The 23,406-nt window shown below is 50.9% G+C and overlaps 1 protein-coding gene and 1 pseudogene across 3 annotated transcripts; one reads left to right on the forward strand and one right to left on the reverse strand.

The window, feature by feature from the left end:
- The first annotated feature begins 360 nt into the window (after nt 1-360).
- On the forward strand, nt 361-22,864 carry LOC119567207 (zona pellucida sperm-binding protein 3-like). Of its 3 annotated transcripts, XM_043524208.1 has the most exons (10): nt 361-365; nt 10,195-10,609; nt 11,354-11,472; nt 11,552-11,655; nt 11,732-11,909; nt 11,989-12,109; nt 12,210-12,301; nt 12,390-12,535; nt 22,054-22,179; nt 22,708-22,864. In XM_043524208.1, the coding sequence occupies exons 2-10, from the start codon at nt 10,196-10,198 to the stop codon at nt 22,812-22,814; spliced, it is 1,407 nt and encodes a 468-aa protein (XP_043380143.1). In that variant the 5' UTR covers nt 361-365; nt 10,195; the 3' UTR covers nt 22,815-22,864. The 3 variants fall into 3 exon arrangements, with proteins under 3 accessions (XP_043380143.1, XP_043380142.1, XP_037767058.1); XM_043524207.1 differs by lacking the exons at nt 361-365; nt 22,054-22,179 and adding an exon at nt 12,659-12,784 and having other exon boundaries at nt 10,133-10,609; XM_037911130.2 differs by lacking the exons at nt 361-365; nt 22,054-22,179; nt 22,708-22,864 and adding exons at nt 12,659-12,784; nt 13,313-13,658 and having other exon boundaries at nt 10,143-10,609.
- LOC119567206 lies at nt 18,251-21,068 on the reverse strand (annotated as a pseudogene).
- Nucleotides 22,865-23,406: the final 542 nt, after the last annotated feature.

The following is a 23,406-nucleotide window of genomic DNA, read 5'->3' on the forward strand; positions in this document are numbered from 1 at the left end:
CACAAAGAGCAACCTGCCAAGCCAAAGAGGTGTGGCACAAGGAATCAAATTCACTACGGGACAAGGGGAACACAATATCAACTAAATCAGTGCCAGTGAGTTGCACTGCACGGTGGCGGGCTTTACGAACAAGATCAGACAGGGCATCTAGATATGGGTAAATATTCCGAGGAGGAGTGGAGGAGAGGTACAGCCACTCTATGATAGAGACGGCTGTATTCGTCCGGGGTACAAACAGAGCCGCAGTGGGCGTATGAGGGGTGGCAAGAAGAATCAACCGTAGGGGACGGACCTCAGGGGGTCTGTCCACAAACTGCTGACTCAATGCTGCATTAATTTGTCGAATGCAGGCAATGTGCTCTTCAGTGATGGCAATAACTGCACCCGGTGCTCGGGCTCCACGTAGGAGCTCGAACAACGGCTGCAGCATTGAGGTGGGGAGATGAAAATAAGGCCGAATCCAATTTAAATGACCCAAAATCTGTTGTAATTTAATAAGGGTTAGGGGTTGAGGTAGAGTTAGTGCCGGACGAACCGGAGCAGCATAGGTTTGTAAAACCTTATGGCCGAGGTAGTGGTAGGGATAAGAGCGTTGGATTTTTTCTGGTGCCACCAACAGGCCATTTTGGCCGAGAATCTGAGACAAAGATTCAATCTGTTGTTCCGTGACCTGGGGACCACTAAGCAAAATGTCATCCATATAATGGTAGACCTTTAGCGTAGGGTACCGGGCACGAAAAGGGGTGAGGGCCCGATCCACAAAAAGCTGACACAAGGTAGGACTATTTTGCATGCCCTGGGGCAAGACCTTCCACTGATACCTTTGAGAGGGTTGTTGATTATTATATTGTGGCACCATAAACGCGAATTTTTCACAATCTTGTGGGCAAAGGGGGATGGTGAAAAAACAATCTTTTAAATCTAACACACAGAGCTGATCGGTTTGAGGAATTAAATTTGGATTTGGTAATCCATATTGCAAGGGGCCCATAGGTTGGATGCGTTTGTTTATTTCCCTTAAATCATGTAACAGCCGCCACGCACCAGATTTTTTCTTAATAACGAACACCGGGGTGTTCCAGGGACTAGTAGAGCTCTCCAAGCGCTGTGCCTGCAAATGCTGCTGCACAAGCGAATAAAGCGTTTTCAGTTTTTCTAGAGGGAGGGGCCACTGGTCAATCCAAACAGGCTCTAAGGATTGCCATACCAAGGGTAATGCGGAGGGCAATGTGGGTGAGGGAGGGTTTTGAGCCATCAAATATTAATATCGAGGGTGGTGTCCAGCTTTGTGAGTAAATCACGGCCCCAAATATTGAGGTGGACAGGGAGCACAAAAGGGCGAATAGTAGCAAGGGTACTGCCTCCCGGTTTAGAGACTGTGACCCAAGACAAACTCTGTCGCCCGGGTTTACTACCCCCGATCCCCCACAACTCTTTAGAAGGAACCGTAGGCCAACTAACCGGCCACTCCGGATCACGAATCACCGTAATGTCAGCTCCAGTGTCCACCAGCCCTGTGAAAGGAACATCATTTAAGAGAAGTGTTAACTGAGGTTTCGAGGGGCGGACTGACATTGTCAGAGCAACAAGTGGAGAGGACGTGCTGTGAGACGGCGAGTGAGACAACGTTGATCCAAAGCCGCCTCCGCCCCGAGTTCGATCCTCGGCAGCTGGCACCTGATAGGGGACTAAAATCAATTGTGCAATTGATCGTCCACGCGGGAGCGACTGTGGAAGATGAGTCCACACCTGAACCTTAATAATGCCGGTGTAATCGGCATCAATGACCCCGGGGATGACAAAAAAGCCCTGTTTCCCAGCATGAGAGCGAGGGAGAACGAGACCCACAAAGCCGGCAGGGAGAGGTCCCGTCACCTGGGTAGGTATGGCGCAGACCTCCCCTGGCAGCCGAAAATCAGTGTCCTCCTGCATGATCAAATCAAGCCCTGCACTTCCAGCAGTCGCCGCCCTCATAGAGTCTATGGATTTTGAGGCAGAGGAACGGTTGTCTGAGTGGGAAACACCCCCGTTTGGCCCTGGGTTCGGGGGAGACCCGTCGCGCGGTTTCCCGACCCGCTACAACACTGATTAGCCCAGTGATAGCCCTTCTGACATTTGGGGCACTTCTTAGAGGGTCGGGCGGGTGCCTTTGATGAGCCGCACTCCCGCTGAAAGTGACCCTCCTTACCACAGCGGTAACAATGCTTCCCCTCCTTCCCGGTTTTTCTCAGGGCGGCAGCCAGAACTCCAGCTTTATGGGTTTGTGTGCCGATGTTCTGGCACGCCCGTAGCATGTCTGAGAGCTCTAAAATGCCAGAGGCTTGCGCCGTCTGGAGAGCACGGCGGCAATCCTCGTTCGCATTCTCAACCGCCATTTTTAACAGAATCTCCTGAGCTGCCGCAGCGTTATCCACCTGTCAGAGGATAGCCTCCTGCAATCTGTTGGTAAAATCCAGAAAGGACTCTGATGCACCCTGACGGATACTGACAAAGCTTTTAGTAGGCTTTCCTGAATCCGGGACCTTCCGGAAAGCATGCTGGGCGCAGGTGGAAATAAGGGGGAAGAGGGCCGGAGGGAGTTGAGTCTGCATCTCAACGGTAGCAAACTGTCCCTCCCTTGCCAAGTGCTCAAAAATAATTCCTTCCGCTCTATGAATCTGGGCCTGGCGTTCCGCCTCCTGCCGATACTCACTAATCCAAATAACATACTGACTGGGTGACAGCATCATGCGCAACAGCGCCTTCCAATCTTCAGGGATCAGGGAGTACCCACTACCTAGCCCTTCAATGAGACCACGCACAAACGTGCTAGTCAGGCCGAACTCGCGAATTGCCTTCTTTACCTCTCTAATCACCGAGTAAGGCAAACTGACCCAGGTTCCAACCGGGTTGCCCTGGTCGTCATTCTGCCAGGTCACCGGACAAACTGAGACCAGCTCAGCCAGCTCCTCTGCTGTAAGATCTGAGCGAGCCTTCGCTGCGTGAACCATTTGTTGCACCAGCGAAAGCTTCTGAGCAGATGAAGACGACCCCCCGGGGGGCCCCGAAGCATGGGGTTCCAGGGGGGGATGGTAATCACACACCGGCTCCGGCGGGGAAGGTAAGGGAGGCGGTGGTAATAAAGGCACTGGGGGCGAAGCAGGGAGAGGGATGGCTGCAGGAGCCGATGGGGGTGGCGAAATCGGCAGCCCCTCTGTTGGCGCGGGAGAGGGTTCTTCCGAGGCGACACACTGTGTTGCATCGGTAGGAGGGGGGGTGGCTGCAGGAGCCGACGGGCGTGGCGAGATCACCAGCCTCGTGAGGGAGGGCCTGTCCGAGGCGACATGCTGTATCGCATCGCGGCAGAGGTGCCAGGCATGTAAAGCCTGCACGGGCGCCCGAGGCTCTTCATGCAATGTCTGGCCCAACCGCTCCCAGTCCGCTAGCTTAAGGGTTCCAGCTTCAGGGTACCACGGGCACTGGGCACTCACCTCCTGTAACAGGAGAGTGAGTTCTCGAGTGGGGCAGTCATGCTGAGCCTTACGCAGCAAATACTGTAGCTCATTGCGGTGTTGAACTTGCAAAGCAGAGAGGGAGCTTCCCATACTTACCACAACGAAAAATACTCACCGGGATGCAAGAAGCGGATGAGTGATGCGTCTGAAACCCTTGCCGGGCGAGGTGAGTGCTGAGGGCCCCACGTTTGGGCGCCAGTTGTGGCGGTTCAATGATGAGACAGAACACAGATTTATCCAAGCAAGCAAGCTGGTCAGCTGAAATGGGCTGCTGCCTGTCAGCTTTCCACCTTCCCTTTTATTATATTTCTCCCCCCTGCGCATTACCTACTTCCACCGCAAAAAGACACAACAAAGGAATACATGACTTTGATTAATATTCTTATTTTCCAGCCTCTATCTACTACAATCCTAATTCTCAGGCCTTGAGGCCAGGCCAAGGAAGCTTCCCACGATTACTGTCCTTTAATTAACTTCCTAGGGTTCATATCTGGTCCTCGTCCTTGGACGGAGCAATGTGTTGCTCCTACACAACGGTCAGGGTGTGCCCTGACTGTTTCCAGGTGGATGGACTAAACATGAACCCTTCACAACTCAGTCTGATGGGCAGGATCCCCTGGGAGAATAACATGAGGGGGAAAGGAGTCCAGGAGAGCTGGCTGTATTTTAAAGAATCCTTATTGGGGTTATAGGGACAAACCATCCCGATGTGTAGAAAGAATAGTAAATATGGCAGGTGACCAGCTTGGTTTAACAGTGAAATCCTTGCTGATCTTAAACACAAAAAAGAGGCTTACAAGAAGTGGAAGACTGGACAAATGACCAGGGATGAGTATAAAAATATCGCTTGGGCATGTAGGAGTGAAATCAGGAAGGCTAAATCACACCTGGAGTTGCAGCTAGCAAGAGATGTTAAGAGTAAGAAGAAGGGTTTCTTCAGGTATGTTGGCAACAAGAAGAAAGCCAAGGAAAGTGTGGGCCCCTTACTGAATGAGGGAGGCAACCTAGTGACAGAGGATGTGGAAAAAGCTAATGTACTCAATGCTTTTTTTGCCTCTGTCTTCACGAACAAGGTCAGCTCCCAGACTACTGCACTGGGCAGCACAGCATGGGGAGGAGGTGGCCAGAAAGAAGTGGTTCGAGACTACTTAGAAAAGCTGGACGTGCACAAGTCCATGGGGCCAGATGCGTTGCATCCGAGAGTGCTAAAGGAATTGGCCATTATCTTTGAAAACTCATGGCGATCCGGGGAAGTCCCGGACGACTGGAAAAAGGCTAATGTAGTGCCCATCTTTAAAAAAGGGAAGAAGGAGGATCCTGGGAACTACAGGCCAGTCAGCCTCACCTCAGTCCCTGGAAAAATCATGGAGCAGGTCCTCAAGGACTCAATTCTGAAGCACTTACACGAGAGGAAAGTGATCAGGAACAGTCAGCATGGATTCACCAAGGGCAAGTCATGCCTGACTAATCTAATTGCCTTCTATGACGAGATAACTGGTTCTGTGGATGAAGGGAAAGCAGTGGACGTGTTATTCCTTGACTTTAGCAAAGCTTTTGACACGGTCTCCCACAGTATTCTTGTCAGCAAGTTAAAGAAGTATGGGCTGAATGGATGCACTACAAGGTGGGTAGAAAGTTGGCTAGATTGTCGGGCTCAACGGATAGTGATCAATGGCTCCATGTCTAGTTGGCAGCCGGTATCTAGCGGAGTGCCCCAAGGGTCGGTCCTGGGGCTGGTTTTGTTCAGTATCTTCATTAATGATCTGGAGGATGGTGTGGATTGCACCCTCAGCAAGTTTGTGGATGACACTAAACTGGGAGGAGTGGTAGATACGCTGGAGGGTAGGGATAGGATATAGAGGGACCTAGACAAATTGGAGGATTGGGCCAAAAGAAATCTGATGAGGTTCAACAAGGACAAGTGCAGAGTCCTGCACTTAGGACGGAAGAATCCAATGCACCGCTACACACTAGGGACCGAATGGCTAGGCAGCAGTTCTGCAGAAAAGGACCTAGGGGTGACAGTGGACGAGAAGCTGGATATGAGTCAACAGTGTGCTGTTGTTGCCAAGAAGGCCAATGGCATTTTGGGATGTATAAGTAGGGGCATTGCCAGCAAATCGAGGGATGTGATCATTCCCCTCTATTCGACATTGGTGAGGCCTCATCTGGAGTACTGTTTCCAGTTTTGGGCCCCACACTACAAGAAGGATGTGGAAAAATTGGAGAGAGTCCAGCGAAGGGCAACAAAAATGATTAGGGGTCTGGAACACATGACTTATGAGGAGAGGCTGAGGGAACTGGGATTGTTTAGTCTACGGAAGAGAAGAATGAGGGGGGATTCGATAGCTGCTTTTAACTACCTGAAAGGTGGATCCAAAGAGGATGGATCTAGACTATTCTCAGTGATAGCAGATGACAGGACAAGGAGTAATGGTCTCAAGTTGCAGTGGGGGAGATTTAGGTTGGATATTAGAAAAAACTTTTTCACTAGGAGGGTGAAACACTGGAATGTGTTACCTAGGGAAGTGGTGGAATCCCCTTCCTTAGAAGTTGTTAAGGTCAGGCTTGACAAAGCCCTGGCTGGGATGATTTAGTTGGGGATTGGTCCTGCTCTTGGCAGGGGGTTGGACTAGATGACCTTCAGAGGTCCCTTCCAACTCTGATATTCTATGATTCTATGAAGGGCTCTGCTATCTTCATCTCTCTACCACTGTAGAGAACACAGCCCACCCTGCTATGTGACAGGGCATCATTTCTTCAAACAACCTCTCTCCTACAGCTGCATTGGGAGCAGATTTCGCCCAGGGCTTCACAAACAAGACGTGCTGTCAGCAAACCAGGGAGGGTATAGGGACCAGCATGGTGTATGTTCCCAGAACAAGCTCTCTGCAGGAGTGGTTATTCAGCCTCGTGACGCTGCAGTGGGGCACGGAAGCTGGTAGGCAAGATAGTGGGGAAGGAGTGGCCCCTTTTTCCTCAAACAAATGTAGCACTTTCAGAGCAATGGCCTTTGTAGGCTTCCTGTGCACCTAGACTTGGAAGGGACTCTAAGCTGTAAAGGTAGTGATGGGGGCTGTCTAACGCCAGCACCTAGCACACAGTATAAAAATTCCCCTAACAGCACCCCTGGGTGGCAGGGGAGTGCTGACCACCTTTCATATAAGGTAGGAAAAGACTGAGACACAGGAAGATTAAGAGAGAGTGCCCAGAAAGGCTTTGACACAGTGTGGAACGTATCCTTGGTCTATTGCATGCTAAGGTGGTGTCTCAACCATCAGACCATTTCTCTCAATGCTTTTCAGCCCATATTCCCAAAGTCCCTCTGTTCTTGTCCCCTCTGACTAGCCGAGATCCAGCCCCCATGCCATAGGTACATTTCCCCCGTCTCTGGCACAATTCCAGTCCTTCCTCCAAAATATGGGTCCTGTAGTTGGGAAGCTCCAAGGCCCTGACATTCCTCGAATCCACCTTCTTTCTCTGCCCTCAGATTGTTTCTCTCCCTTCCAAATGTTGTTGGCTGTATCTAAACAAACAGCAGGAATCATTCCTGTCCTCATTTCATAGAGGAGATTCTGAGGTTCAGTGCCGCTAAGCCAATATTAGTGGCCAGTTCCCAAACTAAGAGTTGTTGGTGCTGCATGAGGGGCGTGGATTCAAAGCCTGGAGGTACTGCAGCTGGTAGAGCTGTCAGCCGCCCGACCTGCCAGTTTTCTGGCTTTCTCGGGTGCCTTGAAGAGGGGATGCAAAATTTGGTTTTTAAATAGAAATTTTCCTACAACCTTCACTAAACTGGGAAAAGAGCAATTCCATCATGTGGAGCCAAAATTACACCCCTGGGACTCACCCGCTTTGGACACAGTCCTCTACCCCTTGACCTAACCTTTCTGACAGTAGGCTTCACAGCTGCTTGGCAGAGAATCAGGATTCCTGGGTTCTCGACCCACCTGTGAGAGGAGACTGTGGTCTCGTGCTTATAACAGGGATGGTAACTGACCACATTCACTCCATGCATTCATTTCAGACAGCAGCACGGCTGTGACTGGGGTCATCTGGAGACACTGGGTTTTATTTCTAGCCTACCCAGGGGGAACATGATGTAACTTCTCAGTTAGCTTAGCTCTAGGATGCCGGAGCATGAGAGCTGCCTTGCCCTGGAATAGGGCTATAAAACCTTAATCTGTTATTAGCACTGCAGGAACAAATATGTATTAAGACCTGTGGAATGGACCAGTTGCATGCCATCCCATGGACTCCCCACAGGTATGGTGTTGAGAACAAGTGTCTGTCTCTCTCTGGGCACGCTGTCATTCCATGCACGGCTCACAGCAGTCCCATTGGTTGCTCCATCAAACCAGAGATAAATATGAATAACTTCATATGGACTAGCTTTTGGAGCTTGCCTTGGTGCAGGCCACTAGATTCCCACAGGGGTACCTGTGCCACAAGAACCTCATGATGCCAACTGGCAGAGGGTACTGGGAGGCACAGGGATCTCTGGGTTCACCAGAAGAATGTCATGTAAGGTCTCTAATGAAACCCCGGGTCACACAGGTCATCATAACCATTGTGAGATGTAGGTATGGGAAGTATGCAAGGAGCACTGAAAATGAGGTTCTGTAGGCATTGTAGATGAGACAGGCCTCTCAAAGCTAGTGGGTCTTGAGACAAAATCCTGCCGACAGGAGGGGTGGGCGATGATTTTCTCCATGGTGGACCATTGTGTGTTGTATGTCATGCAATGTCTAAGACAAATGCCAGTTAGGACCTGGCAGAGACTTCAGACAGAAACTAACAGGAAGAAGTCAACATTGGAGGGGGAACTCTATCTACTGATAAACATCAAAGGTGCCTGCTGGAATATTTGAGGGACAAAAAGACATCCCGACATCAGGTGCCTAGGAAGTAAACTAACAGCGAGTTGGCGTCATGAATAAGGGGTTTCAGCCAGGCTTGGCTGTAAATGCTGGAGGGAACTTGAGTGAGACGTTTTCCAGATTGGAGGATAAATCTCCTTTTACTTTAGAATTGAGCTGAAGTGCTGTGTGTGATACAAGAGCGGTGAGCTAATGCCAAACTGGTGAATGGGGATGCGCTGTTCCTTTGGAAACAGAGCATCTGGGATTTCTTTGGGTATCCAGTGATTGGGGTTGAACCACACAGGGGCCCACTTTGAAGGGACCTGAAGCCTGGGGTGCATTGATTGTCAACCTGCCAGGCAAAACAAAGGGCTGGGCTATCCCAGAGAAGAATGCTTGAGGCGCTGATGGGCTGGTTGCACTGGGGAGCTAACACCCAGCTGCCACAGGCAAGGCTCCTTCATACAGGAGGCTGGTGGCAACTAGGGTGCCGCACAGCCCTGGCTGCCCTGAGAAGTGTCACAGTCCCTATCCCAGGAATCTCAGTTTCACATGGATCCTCCCCCCAGGACAGGCCCTCTCTTGGCTTTGAGAAACAAACCATTCCGGAGGAGGGAAGATAGGGGGGCGGATGTGGGGTACACATTAGGGAAAACAATTCAACCCAGCAAACTCCACCCCAACCCTGGAACGAGAACACCAGTTCTGGAACTCATCTGACGAGTTACACGGATATTAGCGAGGACACAAATTTCCCCTTGAACAGATTTTAGTTTCACACTTATCCACAGTGGAACAGTTGTTGGGCCAGACTGAGAGAGCAAGTGACCAGGAATGCGGCTGTAGCCCAATGGGAGGTGGAAGCACTGGAGACTGGTCCCTCTTTCATCTTTTATCCACAACAGAACAGCTTGAATGGGAGAGTAGGAGGAAACCCAACATCAGAATGTCCCCTAGCTCAGTGGTTCAAGCATTCTTCTGAGAGATGGGAGACCCCTGTTCACGTCCTTTCTCTCCCCTCAGCAGAGAGGGGGAATGAAACCTGGGTCTCCCACATTCCAGGTGAACGCTCTGACCACTGGGCTAAAAGATCTGAGGAGGACACCGCGTCCTGCTCCAGTGCAATTGTGAATGGGGTCAACATGGCCAGCAGCACAGCTAGTGAACTGGGATCTGCATACGACTTAGGCAACTAAATGCCTAACTTCCCCTGGATCATGGACGGCTTTGGCCTTAGGTGGGAGACAGGTGCCCAGACTCCCAGAGGGAGGCAGCTGGGCACGTGCCCAGAGGCTGAGACACGGGCACCTAGGGAACTTTATACTGTAAAAACTTCGGTGCTGCTGAGTGAATTTGGGCACCTACAGAGTTCGCTGTATGGTTTGTATCAAAGGGGTAGCATCCGACGAAGGGGGTATTCACCCACGAAAGCTTATGCTCCAATACCTCTGTTAGTCTATAAGGTGCCACAGGACTCTTTGCCTCTGTGTGGTTTGTGGATCACAGTAGAGACAAACCCAGGATTTACAGGCCTAAACTGGGGATTGAGGGGCCTGGGTCCCTTTGTGGTGGAGCCCACCCTTAGCCTTCCATTGAACGAAACAGGGCAGGAATTTCCCAAACTGCAGCTGATGTACTGACCAACAGGTGGAGCTGATTCCCATTGGCCCTCCTATTTCCCCCGTTCAGGGCGTGGGCACTGGGTATGATTGGGCCCCGGTTACCTGCAGATTAGGGGAGGGTGTTAATTACCCGGGACAGCTGTCACCTGGCTCTGGGTCACGGTATAAAGCCCCAGAGCAGCAGTTTCCCTCCATACTGGGCTTGCTGCAAACAGGCAGGATGGGTCATAGAAGCAACCTGAGCTTTGCTCTTCTGTGCTGGGTGGTCAGTGGGGTGACCTGTTACAATCCCTGGGATTTCTCTAGGAGTGACTCAGCCATCTGGAGACCCACCCCCAGGGCTGAGCCCCCTCGGCGACAAGCCCATGTGCCTTCTCTTTCCCAGCCCTCCCCCTGGGCTCGGGTTGATGCTTCCCAGCTCAGGGCTGTGTCCCCGCTGCAGCCTGTCATGGTGCAGTGTGAGGAGGCTCAGATGGTGATCACTGTGCACAGGGATCTGTTTGGGATGGGGAGACTGATCAAAGCTGCTGACCTGAGCCTTGGCCCAGCTGCCTGCCGGTACACATCCCTTAATGATGCAGAGAACACAGTGATCTTTGCAGCTGGGCTCCATGAATGTGGCAGCACCTTGCAGGTAAGGATTTATGCAAGTCAGGAGCCCCTACTGATCCCTAGCATCACTGCCCCTGTCTTGTCTGATGGGGTAAAAATGGGGCAGTGGGAGAGAACAGTGGGTGGGATTTTGTCCCTCTTGTTGACAAGCTCCCTGTTTTTCCTGGGTGCTTCTTCCTAGCTTCCAATCTCATGCACCAGGCAAAGAATTCTGCCCTGCTCAGCTCCTGGAGCAGGCTCACAAGTGGAGCCTGAAGAGGGTGCTCCGGTGGCTCAGACAGACTTTACTTCTAGACACCCCTGTCCAAAGGCTGTCTGCAGACTACACAGACAGGAGCCCACAACTAAATAAACTGATTGGTGTTAGCGTGAGCTCTGCATAGCCTGTAGGAGGGAAAGGGACACACTATTGGCTTCCTTAATCCCTGGTCAAAATTCACCTGAAAGCAGCTAATAGGTTAACCCTGGGGGTTTTACTGTCTGAGATTCCTTCACAACCTGCACAGAGGAAACCAGTGAGCAGAGTTGTGTAAAATGGCACTACTGTGGTGTTCGTCTTCCGATGGCTGCTCTAGCAGACTGAGCTCTGAAATCCCCTGCTTCTAGTGTCCAGTCCTTCCAAAGGCAGTTGCCAGTTGATTGGGCACGGCTGGAAAACTTGAGCTCTTGTTTCTATCTGGCTGAGGCTTGTTCTTGGGCTCATCTGAATGACTTTACAAATGCTCTGTGTACTAGTGTTAACCCTTCCATGTCTGCTCCTTCCCAGGTGACCCCAGACTCCCTGGTTTACAGCACAAGCCTGAACTATAACCCCACCCCTGCCAGCAACCCAGTGATCCTGAGAACCAATCCAGCTGTGATTCCCATTGAGTGTCACTACCCCAGGTGAGAGTCTGAGATGCTCAGATCCCCTCCCTCCCCTTCTGGAATCTGGCTCAGTGACTGAGGTTTGCTCCTCTCCCAGGAAGGACAATGTGAGCAGTAAAGCCATCAAGCCAACATGGGTTCCCTTCAGCTCCACCCTGTCTGCTGAGGAGAGGCTGGATTTCTCCCTGCACCTGATGAATGGTAGGTGGGAGGTCCCTCCAGGGGAGCTGAGGCCTGCCTGCCTGTCTGTCCTGCTCACTGTGAACTTGCCTTGCAGATGACTGGAGTGCTGAGAGATCCTCCAATGGATTCCAGCTGGGGGAGGTCATGCATATCCAAGCTGATGTCAGCACTGGGAACCATGTGGCTTTGAGGCTCTTTGTGGACAGCTGTGTGGCCACCCTGAGCCCAGACAGGGACTCCTCTCCTCGCTACGCTGTCATTGACTTCAATGGGTAAGAGGTGGGAGCCTTTCTAGTCTAGAATCTACCTCAAGTCTGTGGGGATCTTACTAACCAGAGTTCTTGTGTGTAGGTGCCTGGTGGATGGGAGATCAGATGACACCATCTCAGCCTTCATATCCCCCAGGCCCAGGCAGGACACGCTGCAGTTCATGGTGGATGTGTTCAGGTTTGCAGGAGATGCCAGGAACTTGGTGAGCCCCCACATTTCTGCTCCAAGTCGATTTCCCCAGGCTAAGCAGCTGTTGGTGTCCCCTGGGATGGTCCTAACCCCTCTTCCCACTTCCCTTCCAGATCTACATCACCTGTCATCTGAAAGTCACTTCAGCTGAGCAAGCCCCAGATCCCTTGAACAAGGCTTGTTCCTTCAACAAAGCAGGCAACATGTGAGTAGCCTAGAACCCCAACAGGGGAGTGACAGGCAGCCTAGAACAGAACTCTTCACTGTAGATGACTCTTCCTGTTCTGTTCCAGCTGGTCTCCAGTGGAAGGCACCCGAGACATCTGCAGGTGCTGTGAGACTGGGAACTGTGCATTCCTTGGAGGACAGTCTGGGAGAGGCAGCCCTCTGGACAGATGGTCAGGGAGGCGCTTCCAGAGAGATGTGGCCTCCGGGCATGGTAGGTTCTGTGCCCACTTCACCTGGGAACATGTATGGCTTACTCCAACAGACTGTTCCTGGGAGATCTTCCACCCAAAATGGGATGGATTGGTTTTCTAGTAGTGCTTCTCTCCCAACACAGGTGAGCCCTTTGTGAGAGAAGCTGAAGCTGATGTTGTGGTAGGACCCCTAATCATCTTCGATGCTGATCAAGGATCAAGGGATCTCTCAGTTGCTCAAATGGAAGGAGAGAAGGCAGCATCAGAGGGTAACTAGTTCTAATGAAGAACAAGTCTCATGGTGCCTCTACTGTCACTTATTAATCTACATTAGGGTGGCTTGGAAAAGTTGATCTAAAGGATGGCAGAAATGGGTCTTACAAGATCAGCTGTAAGAATCCCTTAGCCCCAGGAGGGGTTGTTGGTAATGAGTAATCTGGGCTCAAGGAGGGCTCCTCGGTGAGATGGTCTAACCAGAGCCAGTCAATGTTGGACCATCAGCCACTGTAGCCTGTGCTTATCTGCTGGGACACCAGTTGTTGCAGGTCTCAGGCCACACCTATAAATCCCACTAGATAATAAAGGGGTGCTGATCTCCTGCTCTGGCCACTTCTAGTAGACAAACTCCAAATGGTATCGCTAAAAAACACGGCCCTACCACAGAGCTCAAATAAAATCCCCCATTTTATTAACGGTGGCCTTCACTCATGTACCCAGCAAGTCCATGGTGGATTTTTGGAGAGGTTTCCAGAAAAGCAACTAGCTGCAGTTTTAACCATGTGTTCTTCCTCTTGTAGGATTCTCTTCTACAGCTGGGCTGATCTCAGTGGCAGCTGCCATTGCACTGGCCTTCGTTCCTCTGGGGATGTTCATATACAGAAGATGCAGCCGTTCCAGTGCCTGAGCAGTCACGTGCCTTGTACCTTCTGTCTAATGTTAATAAATCCAATGACTTGAGTCTGGTCTAGGACTTATTCCAAATGAGCAAGGGAGATGGCTTCCCTTCTGTGGGGAAGGAAATGATGTGGTTTGTGCACAAACCACATCATGGACTCACCAATGGGCTTCAAAGGAGAGATTGCTAGCTTCAGGTTCCTGGAGTCAAATGGTTGGTATCTCTCCATAGACAAATGGCAGGGGAATTTCCCTCCTTCTGAACTGTCCATTGGGCACCTGTAACCATTACAGGTCTCTAGTAATAAAGAAAACAAAAATCCCCCCCAGCCACTGTGCCCTCTGAGTGAAACAGATGCCATGAGGGAGTTTCTGCTGACTCTGACTGTGGCTTTAGGTGATGCTCTAGGACAGGGGCTCTCAAACTTCATTTCACCGCACTCCCCTTGGCCAACAATTACTATCCTGGCCTAGGGCATCAACCTCCAAGAGCTTCAGCTGTGGGGATGAGGGGCTGAAGCCTGAGCCCTGAAGCTCTTCAGCTTTGACCCTGGGCAGTGGGGCTCAGTCTGTCGCTTTAGGCCCAGCCAGTCTAAGCCAGCCCTAGGATCCCTATTAAAATGGGGACATGACCCACAGTTTGAGAACTGCTGTTCTAGGATAACTTCCCCCTGATCCTTGTGTCTAAGGTGAGCAGGCTTGCCAAGTTCTTCTCACCCTGGACTGAAATCCCCTGTTGTGTGAGATGTAGGGGTTAGGGCTAGATGTGAGTGTGCAGGCCAGCCCCATTCATTGCCCTCTGCCCCCTTGCAAAAGTAGTCCAAGATGGGTGGGCAAACTTTTTGGTCTGAGGGCCACGGCTGGGTATGGAAATTGTATGGTGGGCTATGAATGCTCACAAAATTAACAATTCATAGCGGGGCTCTATAAAGGATGTTACTGAGCTGGGGCGAGGGGGCTCTATACGGCAGTAACAGCAACTCCTAGTGGCCCTGCTGGCAGTGACATCAAGATGGCCATACCAGGTCCCCTAGCTGGGATGGTTGTGGCCCTTGGATGGTTGTGAGTGTCTGGAGGGTCACATGCTGCTGGCCTTAATGATTGGCTAGTTTGGGTGGAGGCTGGGGCCAGGAGGCTGGTGCTGTGGGGATAGGGGGTGGCCGTGTAGGGGCAGGTTCCGATCCTGGAAACAGCCCAGTGAAGTCTGAGTAAGCAATGCCAGGCGCGCCTGTGCAGTGTGACTCTGCTTGCAGGAAAATGGTGCTCATCAAGGAGTTGTGAGGCAGAAGCTGGGCGGAGCAGGACAAGCCCCTGACCCTGCTCCCTAGCAGCACCTCAAGGCCAGGATTAAAAGGTCTGATGGGCCGGATGCGGCCCGCAGGCCTTTGTTTGCCCACCCCGGTCTAAGAAAATCTTCCAATTTCTGCTCATGCTCTGGGCCGTGACCTGCAGATCAGTGATCATGCACCCAGGACAGGCTCGACTCTGTGGCGGTTCAATGATGAGACAGAACACAGATTTATCCAAGCAAGCAAGCTGGTCAGCTGAAATGGGCTGCTGCCTGTCAGCTTTCCACCTTCCCTTTTATTATATTTCTCCCCCCTGCGCATTACCTACTTCCACCGCAAAAAGACACAACAAAGGAATACATGACTTTGATTAATATTCTTATTTTCCAGCCTCTATCTACTACAATCCTAATTCTCAGGCCTTGAGGCCAGGCCAAGGAAGCTTCCCACGATTACTGTCCTTTAATTAACTTCCCAGGGTTCATATCTGGTCCTCGTCCTTGGACGGAGCAATGTGTTGCTCCTACACAACAGTCAGGGTGTGCCCTGACTGTTTCCAGGTGGATGGACTAAACATGAACCCTTCACAACTCAGTCTGATGCGCAGGATCCCCTGGGAGAATAACATGAGGGGGAAAGGAGTCCAGGAGAGCTGGCTGTATTTTAAAGAATCCTTATTGGGGTTATAGGGACAAACCATCCCGATGTGTAGAAAGAATAGTAAATATGGCAGGTGACCAGCTTGGTTTAACAGTGAAATCCTTGCTGATCTTAAACACAAAAAAGAGGCTTACAAGAAGTGGAAGACTGGACAAATGACCAGGGATGAGTATAAAAATATCGCTTGGGCATGTAGGAGTGAAATCAGGAAGGCTAAATCACACCTGGAGTTGCAGCTAGCAAGAGATGTTAAGAGTAAGAAGAAGGGTTTCTTCTGGTATGTTGGCAACAAGAAGAAAGCCAAGGAAAGTGTGGGCCCCTTACTGAATGAGGGAGGCAACCTAGTGACAGAGGATGTGGAAAAAGCTAATGTACTCAATGCTTTTTTTGCCTCTGTCTTCACGAACAAGGTCAGCTCCCAGACTGCTGCACTGGGCAGCACAGCATGGGGAGGAGGTGGCCAGAAAGAAGTGGTTCGGGACTACTTAGAAAAGCTGGACGTGCACAAGTCCATGGGGCCGGATGCATTGCATCAGACAGTGCTAAAGGAATTGGCCATTATCTTTGAAAACTCATGGCGATCCGGGGAAGTCCCGGACGACTGGAAAAAGGCTAATGTAGTGCCCATCTTTAAAAAAGGGAAGAAGGAGGATCCTGGGAACTACAGGCCAGTCAGCCTCACCTCAGTCCCTGGAAAAATCATGGAGCAGGTCCTCAAGGACTCAATTCTGAAGCACTTACACAAGAGGAAAGTGATCAGGAACAGTCAACATGGATTCACCAAGGGCAAGTCATGCCTGACTAATCTAATTGCCTTCTATGACGAGATAACTGGTTCTGTGGATGAAGGGAAAGCAGTGGACGCGTTATTCCTTGACTTTTGCAAAGCTTTTGACACGGTCTCCCACAGTATTCTTGTCAGCAAGTTAAAGAAGTATGGGCTGAATGGATGCACTACAAGGTGGGTAGAAAGTTGGCTAGATTGTCGGGCTCAACGGATAGTGATCAATGGCTCCATGTCTAGTTGGCAGCCGGTATCTAGCGGAATGCCCCAAGGGTCGGTCCTGGGGCTGGTTTTGTTCAGTATCTTCATTAATGATCTGGAGGATGGTGTGGATTGCACTCTCAGCAAGTTTGTGGATGACACTAAACTGGGAGGAGTGGTAGATATGCTGGAGGGTAGGGATAGGATATAGAGGGACCTAGACAAATTGGAGGATTGGGCCAAAAGAAATCTGATGAGGTTCAACAAGGACAAGTGCAGAGTCCTGCACTTAGGACGGAAGAATCCAATGCACCGCTACACACTAGGGACCGAATGGCTAGGCAGCAGTTCTGCAGAGAAGGACCTAGGGGTGACAGTGGACGAGAAGCTGGATATGAGTCAACAGTGTGCTGTTGTTGCCAAGAAGGCCAATGGCATTTTGGGATGTATAAGTAGGGGCATTGCCAGCAAATCGAGGGATGTGATCATTCCCCTCTATTCGACATTAGTGAGGCCTCATCTGGAGTACTGTTTCCAGTTTTGGGCCCCACACTACAAGAAGGATGTGGAAAAATTGGAGAGAGTCCAGCGAAGGGCAACAAAAATGATTAGGGGTCTGGAACACATGACTTATGAGGAGAGGCTGAGGGAACTGGGATTGTTTAGTCTACGGAAGAGAAGAATGAGGGGGGATTCGATAGCTGCTTTTAACTACCTGAAAGGTGGATCCAAAGAGGATGGATCTAGACTATTCTCAGTGATAGCAGATGACAGGACAAGGAGTAATGGTCTCAAGTTGCAGTGGGGGAGATTTAGGTTGGATATTAGAAAAAACTTTTTCACTAGGAGGGTGAAACACTGGAATGTGTTACCTAGGGAGGTGGTGGAATCCCCTTCCTTAGAAGTTGTTAAGGTCAGGCTTGACAAAGCCCTGGCTGGGATGATTTAGTTGGGATTGGTCCTGCTCTGGGCAGGGGGTTGGACTAGATGACCTTCAGAGGTCCCTTCCAACTCTGATATTCTATGATTCTATGAAGGGCTCTGCTATCTTCATCTCTCTACCACTGTAGGGAACACAGCCCACCCTGCTATGTGACAGGGCATCATTTCTTCAAACAACCTCTCTCCTACAGCTGCATGGGGAGCAGATTTCGCCCAGGGCTTCACAAACAAGACGTGCTGTCAGCAAACCAGGGAGGGTATAGGGACCAGCATGGTGTATGTTCCCAGAACAAGCTCTCTGCAGGAGTGGTTATTCAGCCTCGTGACGCTGCAGTGGGGCACGGAAGCTGGTAGGCACGATAGTGGGGAAGGAGTGGCCCCTTTTTCCTCAAACAAATGTAGCACTTTCAGAGCAATGGCCTTTGTAGGCTTCCTGTGCACCTAGACTTGGAAGGGACTCTAAGCTGTAAAGGTAGTGATGGGGGCTGTCTAACGCCAGCACCTAGCACACAGTATAAAAATTCCCCTAACAGCACCCCTGGGTGGCAGGGGAGTGCTGACCACCTTTCATACAAGGCGGGAAAAGACTAAGACACAGGAAGATTAAGAGAGAGTGCCCAGAAAGGCTTTGACACAGTGTGGAACGTATCCTTGGTCTATTGCATGCTAAGGTGGTGTCTCAACCATCAGACCATTTCTCTCAATGCTTTTCAGCCCATATTCCCAAAGTCCCTCTGTTCTTGTCCCCTCTGACTAGCCGAGATCCAGCCCCCATGCCATAGGTACATTTCCCCCGTCTCTGGCACAATTCCAGTCCTTCCTCCAAAATATGGGTCCTGTAGTTGGGAAGCTCCAAGGCCCTGACATTCCTCGAATCCACCTTCTTTCTCTGCCCTCAGATTGTTTCTCTCCCTTCCAAATGTTGTTGGCTGTATCTAAACAAACAGCAGGAATCATTCCTGTCCTCATTTCATAGAGGAGATTCTGAGGTTCAGTGCCGCTAAGCCAATATTAGTGGCCAGTTCCCAAACTAAGAGTTGTTGGTGCTGCATGAGGGGCGTGGATTCAAAGCCTGGAGGTACTGCAGCTGGTAGAGCTGTCAGCCGCCCGACCTGCCAGTTTTCTGGCTTTCTCGGGTGCCTTGAAGAGGGGATGCAAAATTTGGTTTTTAAATAGAAATTTTCCTACAACCTTCACTAAACTGGGAAAAGAGCAATTCCATCATGTGGAGCCAAAATTACACCCCTGGGACTCACCCGCTTTGGACACAGTCCTCTACCCCTTGACCTAACCTTTCTGTCAGTGGGCTTCACAGCTGCTTGGCAGAGAATCAGGATTCCTGGGTTCTCGACCCAGCTGTGAGAGGAGACTGTGGTCTCGTACTTAGAACAGGGAAGGTAACTGACCACATTCACTCCATGCATTCATTTCAGACAGCAGCACGGCTGTGACTGGGGTCATCTGGAGACACTGGGTTTTATTTCTAGCCTACCCAGGGGGAACATGATGTAACTTCTCAGTTAGCTTAGCTCTAAGATGCCGGAGCATGAGAGCTGCCTTGCCCTGGAATAGGGCTATAAAACCTTAATCTGTTATTAGCACTGCAGGAACAAATACGTATTAAGACCTGTGGAATGGACCAGTTGCATGCCATCCCATGGGCTCCCCACAGGTATGGTGTTGAGAACAAGTGTCTGTCTCTCTCTGGGCACGCTGTCATTCCATGCAGGGCTCACAGCAGTCCCATTCATTGCTCCATCAAACCAGAGATAAATATGAATTACTTCATATGGACTAGCTTTTGGAGCTTGCCTTGGTGTCATTGGAGCAGAAATGTGGGCGCTCACCAAGTTCCTGGCATCTCCTGCAAACCTGAACACATCCACCATGAACTGCAGCGTGTCCTGCCTGGGCCTGGGGGATATGAAAGCTGAGGTGGTGTCATCTGATCTCTCATCCACCAGGCACCTACACACAAGAACCAAGGGTCAGTAAGAGTCCCTGATCAGTCTTGTTTTAGTCTAGAAAGGGCTCCCAGCTCTTACCCATTGAAGTCAATGACAGCATAGCGGGGAGAGGAGTCCCTGTCTGGGCTCAGGGTGGCCACACAGCTGTCCACAAAGAGCCTCAGAGCCACATGGTTCCCAGTGCTGACATCAGCTTGGATATGCATGACCTCCCCCAGCTGGAATCCATTGGAGGGTCTCTCAGCACTCCAGTCATCTGCAAGGCAAGTTCACAGTGAGCAGGACAGACAGGCAGGGCTGGGCTCCCCTGAAGGGACCTCCCACCTACCATTCATCAGGTGCAGGGAGAAATCCAGCCTCTCCTCAGCAGACAGGGTGGAGCTGAAGGGAACCCATGTTGGCTTGATGGCTTTACTGCTCACATTCTCCTTCCTGGGAGAGGAGCAAACCTCAGTCACTGAGCCAGATTCCAGAAGGGGAGGGAGGGGATCTGAGCATCTCAGACTCTCACCTGGGGTAGTGACACTCAATGGGAATCACAGCTGGATTGGTTCTCAGGATCACTGGGTTGCTGGCAGGGGTGGGGTTATAGTTCAGGCTTGTGCTGTAAACCAGGGAGTCTGGGGTCATCTGGGAAGGAGCAGACATGGAAGGGTTAACACTAGTACAGAGCATTTGTAAAGTCATTCAGATGAGCCCAAGAACAAGCCTCAGCCAGATAGAAACAAGAGCTCAAGTTTTCCCACCAGTGCCCAGTCAACTGGCAACTGCCTTTGGAAGGACTGGACACTAGAAGCAGGGGATTTCAGAGCTCAGTCTGCGAGAGCAGCCATCAGAAGACGAGCACCACAGTAGTGCCATTTTATACAACTCTCCTTCACAACCTGCACAGAGGAAACCAGTGAGCAATCTCAGACAGTAAAACCCCCAGGGTTAACTTATTAGCTGCTTTCAGGTGAATTTTGACCAGGGATTAAGGAAGCCAATAGTGTGTCCCTTTCCCTCCTACAGGCTAACACCAATCAGTTTATTCAGTTGAGAGCTCCTGTCTGTGGAGTCTGCAGACAGCCTTTGGACAGGGGTGTCTAGAAGTAAAGTCTGTCTGAGCCACCAGAGCACCCTCTTCAGGCTCCACTTGTGAGCCTGCTCCAGGAGCTGAGCAGGGCAGAATTCTTTGCCTGGTGCATGAGATTGGAAGCTAGGAAGGAGCACCCAGGAAAAACAGGGAGCTTGTCAATAACATGGACAGAATCCCACCCACTGTTCTCTCCCACTGCCCCATTTTTACCCCATCAGACAAGACAGGGGCAGTGATGCTAGGGATCAGTAGGGGCTCCTGACTTGCATAAATCCTTACCTGCAAGGTGCTGCCACATTCATGGAGCCCAGCTGCAAAGATCACTGTGTTCTCTGCATCATTAAGGGATGTGTACCGGCAGGCAGCTGGGCCAAGGCTCAGGTCAGCAGCTTTGATCAGTCGCCCTGTCCCAAACAGATCCCTGTGCACAGTGATCACCATCTGAGCCTCCTCACACTGCACCGTGACAGGCTGCAGCGGGGACACAGCCCTGAGCTGGGAAGCATCAACCCGAGCCCAGGGGGAGGGCTGGGAAAGAGAAGGCACATGGGCTTGTCATCGAGGGGGCTCAGCCCTGGGGATTGGTCTCCAGATGGCTGAGTCACTCCTAGAGAAATCCCAGGGATTGTAACAGGTCACCCCACTGACCACCCAGCACAGAAGAGCAAAGCTCAGGTTGCTTCTATGACCCATCCTGCCTGTTTGCAGCAAGCCCAGTATGGAGGGAAACTGCTGCTCTGGGGCTTTATACCGTGACCCAGAGCCAGGTGACAGCTGTCCCGGGTAATTAACACCCTCTCCTAATCTGCAGGTAACCGGGGCCCAATCATATCCAGTGCCCACGCCCTGAACCGGGGAAATAGGAGGGCCAATGGGAATCAGCTCCACCTGTTGGTCAGTTCATCAGCTGCAGTTTGGGAAATTCCTGCCTTGTTTCATTCAATGGAAGGCTAAGGGTGGGCTCCACCACAAAGGGACCCAGGCCCCTCAATCCCCAATTTAGGTCTGTAAGTCCTGGGTTTGGCTCCACTGTGATCCACAAACCACACAGAGGCAAAGAGTCCTGTGGCACCTTATAGACTAACAGAGGTATTGGAGCATAAGCTTTCGTGGGTGAATACCCACTTCGTCGGATGCTACCCCTCTGATACAAACCATACAGCGAACTCTATAGGTGCCGAAATTCACTCAGCAGCACCGAAGTTTTTACAGTATAAAGTTCCCTAGGTGCCCATGTCTCAGCCTCTGGGCACGTGCCCAGCTGCCTCCCTCTGGGAGTCTGGGCACCTCTCTCCCACCTAAGGTCAGAGCCGTCCATGAGCCAGGGGAAGTTAGGCATTTAGTAGCCTACGTCGTATGCAGATCCCAATTCACTAGCTGTGCTGCTTGCCCATGTTGACCCCATTCACAATTGCACTGGAGCAGGACGCAGTGTCATCCTCGGATCTTTTAGCCCAGTGGTTAGAGCATTCACCTGAAATGTGGGAGACCCAGGTTTCATTCCCCTTCTCTGCTGAGGGGAGAGAAAGGATGTGAACAGGGGTCTCCCATCTCTCAGAAGAATGCTTGAACCACTGAGCTAGGGGACATTCTGAGCATGGTAGATTCCGTGCCCACTTCACCTGGGAAGATGTCTGGCTTACTCCAACAGACTGTTCCTGGGGGATCTTCCACCCAAAATGGGATGGATTGGTTTTCTAGTAGTGCTTCTCTCCCAACACAGGTGAGCCCTTGGTGAGAGAAGCTGAGGCTGATGTTGTGGTAGGACCCCTAATCATCTTGGATGCTGATCAAGGATCAAGGGATCTCTCAGTTGCTCAAATGGAAGCAGAGAAGGCAGCATCAGAGGGTAACTAGTTCTAATGAAGAACAAGTCTCATGGTGCCTCTACTGTCACTTATTAATCTACATTAGGGTGGCTTGGAAAAGTTGATCTAAAGGATGGCAGAAATGGGTCTTACAAGATCAGCTGTAAGAATCCCTTAGCCCCAGGAGGGGTTGTTGGTAATGAGTAACCTTGGCTCAAGGAGGGCTCCTCGGTGAGATGGTCTAACCAGAGCCAGTCAATGTTGGACCATCAACCACTGTAGCCTGGGCTTATCTGCTGGGACACCAGTTGTTGCAGGTCTCAGGCCACACCTATAAATCCCACTAGATAATAAAGGGGTGCTGATCTCCTGCTCTGGCCACTTCTAGTAGACAAACTCCAAATGGTATCGCTAAAAAACATGGCCCTACCACAGAGCTCAAATAAAATCCCCCATTTTATTAACTGTGGCCTTCACACATGTACCCAGCAAGTCCATAGTGGATTTTTAGAGAGGTTGCTAGAAAAGCAACTAGCTGCAGTTTTAACCATGTGTTCTTCCTCTTGCAGGATTCTCTTCTACAGCTGGGCTGATCTCAGTGGCAGCTGCCATTGCACTGGCCTTCATTACTCTGGGGATCCTCGTATACAGAAGATGCAGCCGTTCCAGTGCCTGAGCAGTCACGTGCCTTGTACCTTCTCTCTAATGTAAATAAATCCAATGACTTGAGTCTGGTCTAGGACTTATTCTTAATGGGCAAGGGAGATGCCTTCCCTACTGTGGGGTTGGAAATGATGGGGTTTGTGCACAAACCCCATCATGGACTCACCAATGGGCTTCAAAGGAGAGATCATGGGAGGGTGAAGAAAGCGGAGATTGCTGCCTTCAGGTTCCCAGAGTCAAATGCTTGGTATCTCTCATAGGCAAATGGCAGGGGAATTTCCCTCCTGTAACCATTACAGGGATCTAGCAGTAGAGAACACAAATCCCTCAGCCACTGTGCCCTCTGAGTGAAACAGATGACATGAGGGAGTTCCTGCTGACTCTGACTCTGAGTGTGGGTTCAGGTGGTGCTTTAGGACAGGGGTTCTCAAACTTCATTTCACCACACTCCCCTTCTGCTAACAATTACTGTCCTGGCCTAGGGCATCAACCCCCAAGGGCTTCAGCCCTGAGGATGTGGGGGCTGAAGCCTGAGTCCTGAAGCCCTTGGGCTTTGATCCTGGGTAGTCGGGCTTAGTCTGTAGCTTTAGCCCCAGTCAGTCAAA

The sequence above is a fragment of the Chelonia mydas genome, chromosome 10, assembly GCF_015237465.2.
Source record: "Chelonia mydas isolate rCheMyd1 chromosome 10, rCheMyd1.pri.v2, whole genome shotgun sequence".
NCBI lineage: Eukaryota > Metazoa > Chordata > Testudines > Cheloniidae > Chelonia > Chelonia mydas.

What these genes read in the sequence shown, in the direction of transcription:
- LOC119567207 (XM_043524208.1), top strand. Translation starts at nt 10,196, where the DNA reads ATGGGTCATAGAAGCAACCTGAGCTTTGCTCTTCTGTGCTGGGTGGTC. An exon ending in ATTGAGTGTCACTACCCCAG is followed by an intron (nt 11,473 to 11,551) that starts GTGAGAGTCTGA and finishes CTCCTCTCCCAG; the next exon opens with GAAGGACAATGTGAGCAGTA. An exon ending in GCTGTCATTGACTTCAATGG is followed by an intron (nt 11,910 to 11,988) that starts GTAAGAGGTGGG and finishes TCTTGTGTGTAG; the next exon opens with GTGCCTGGTGGATGGGAGAT.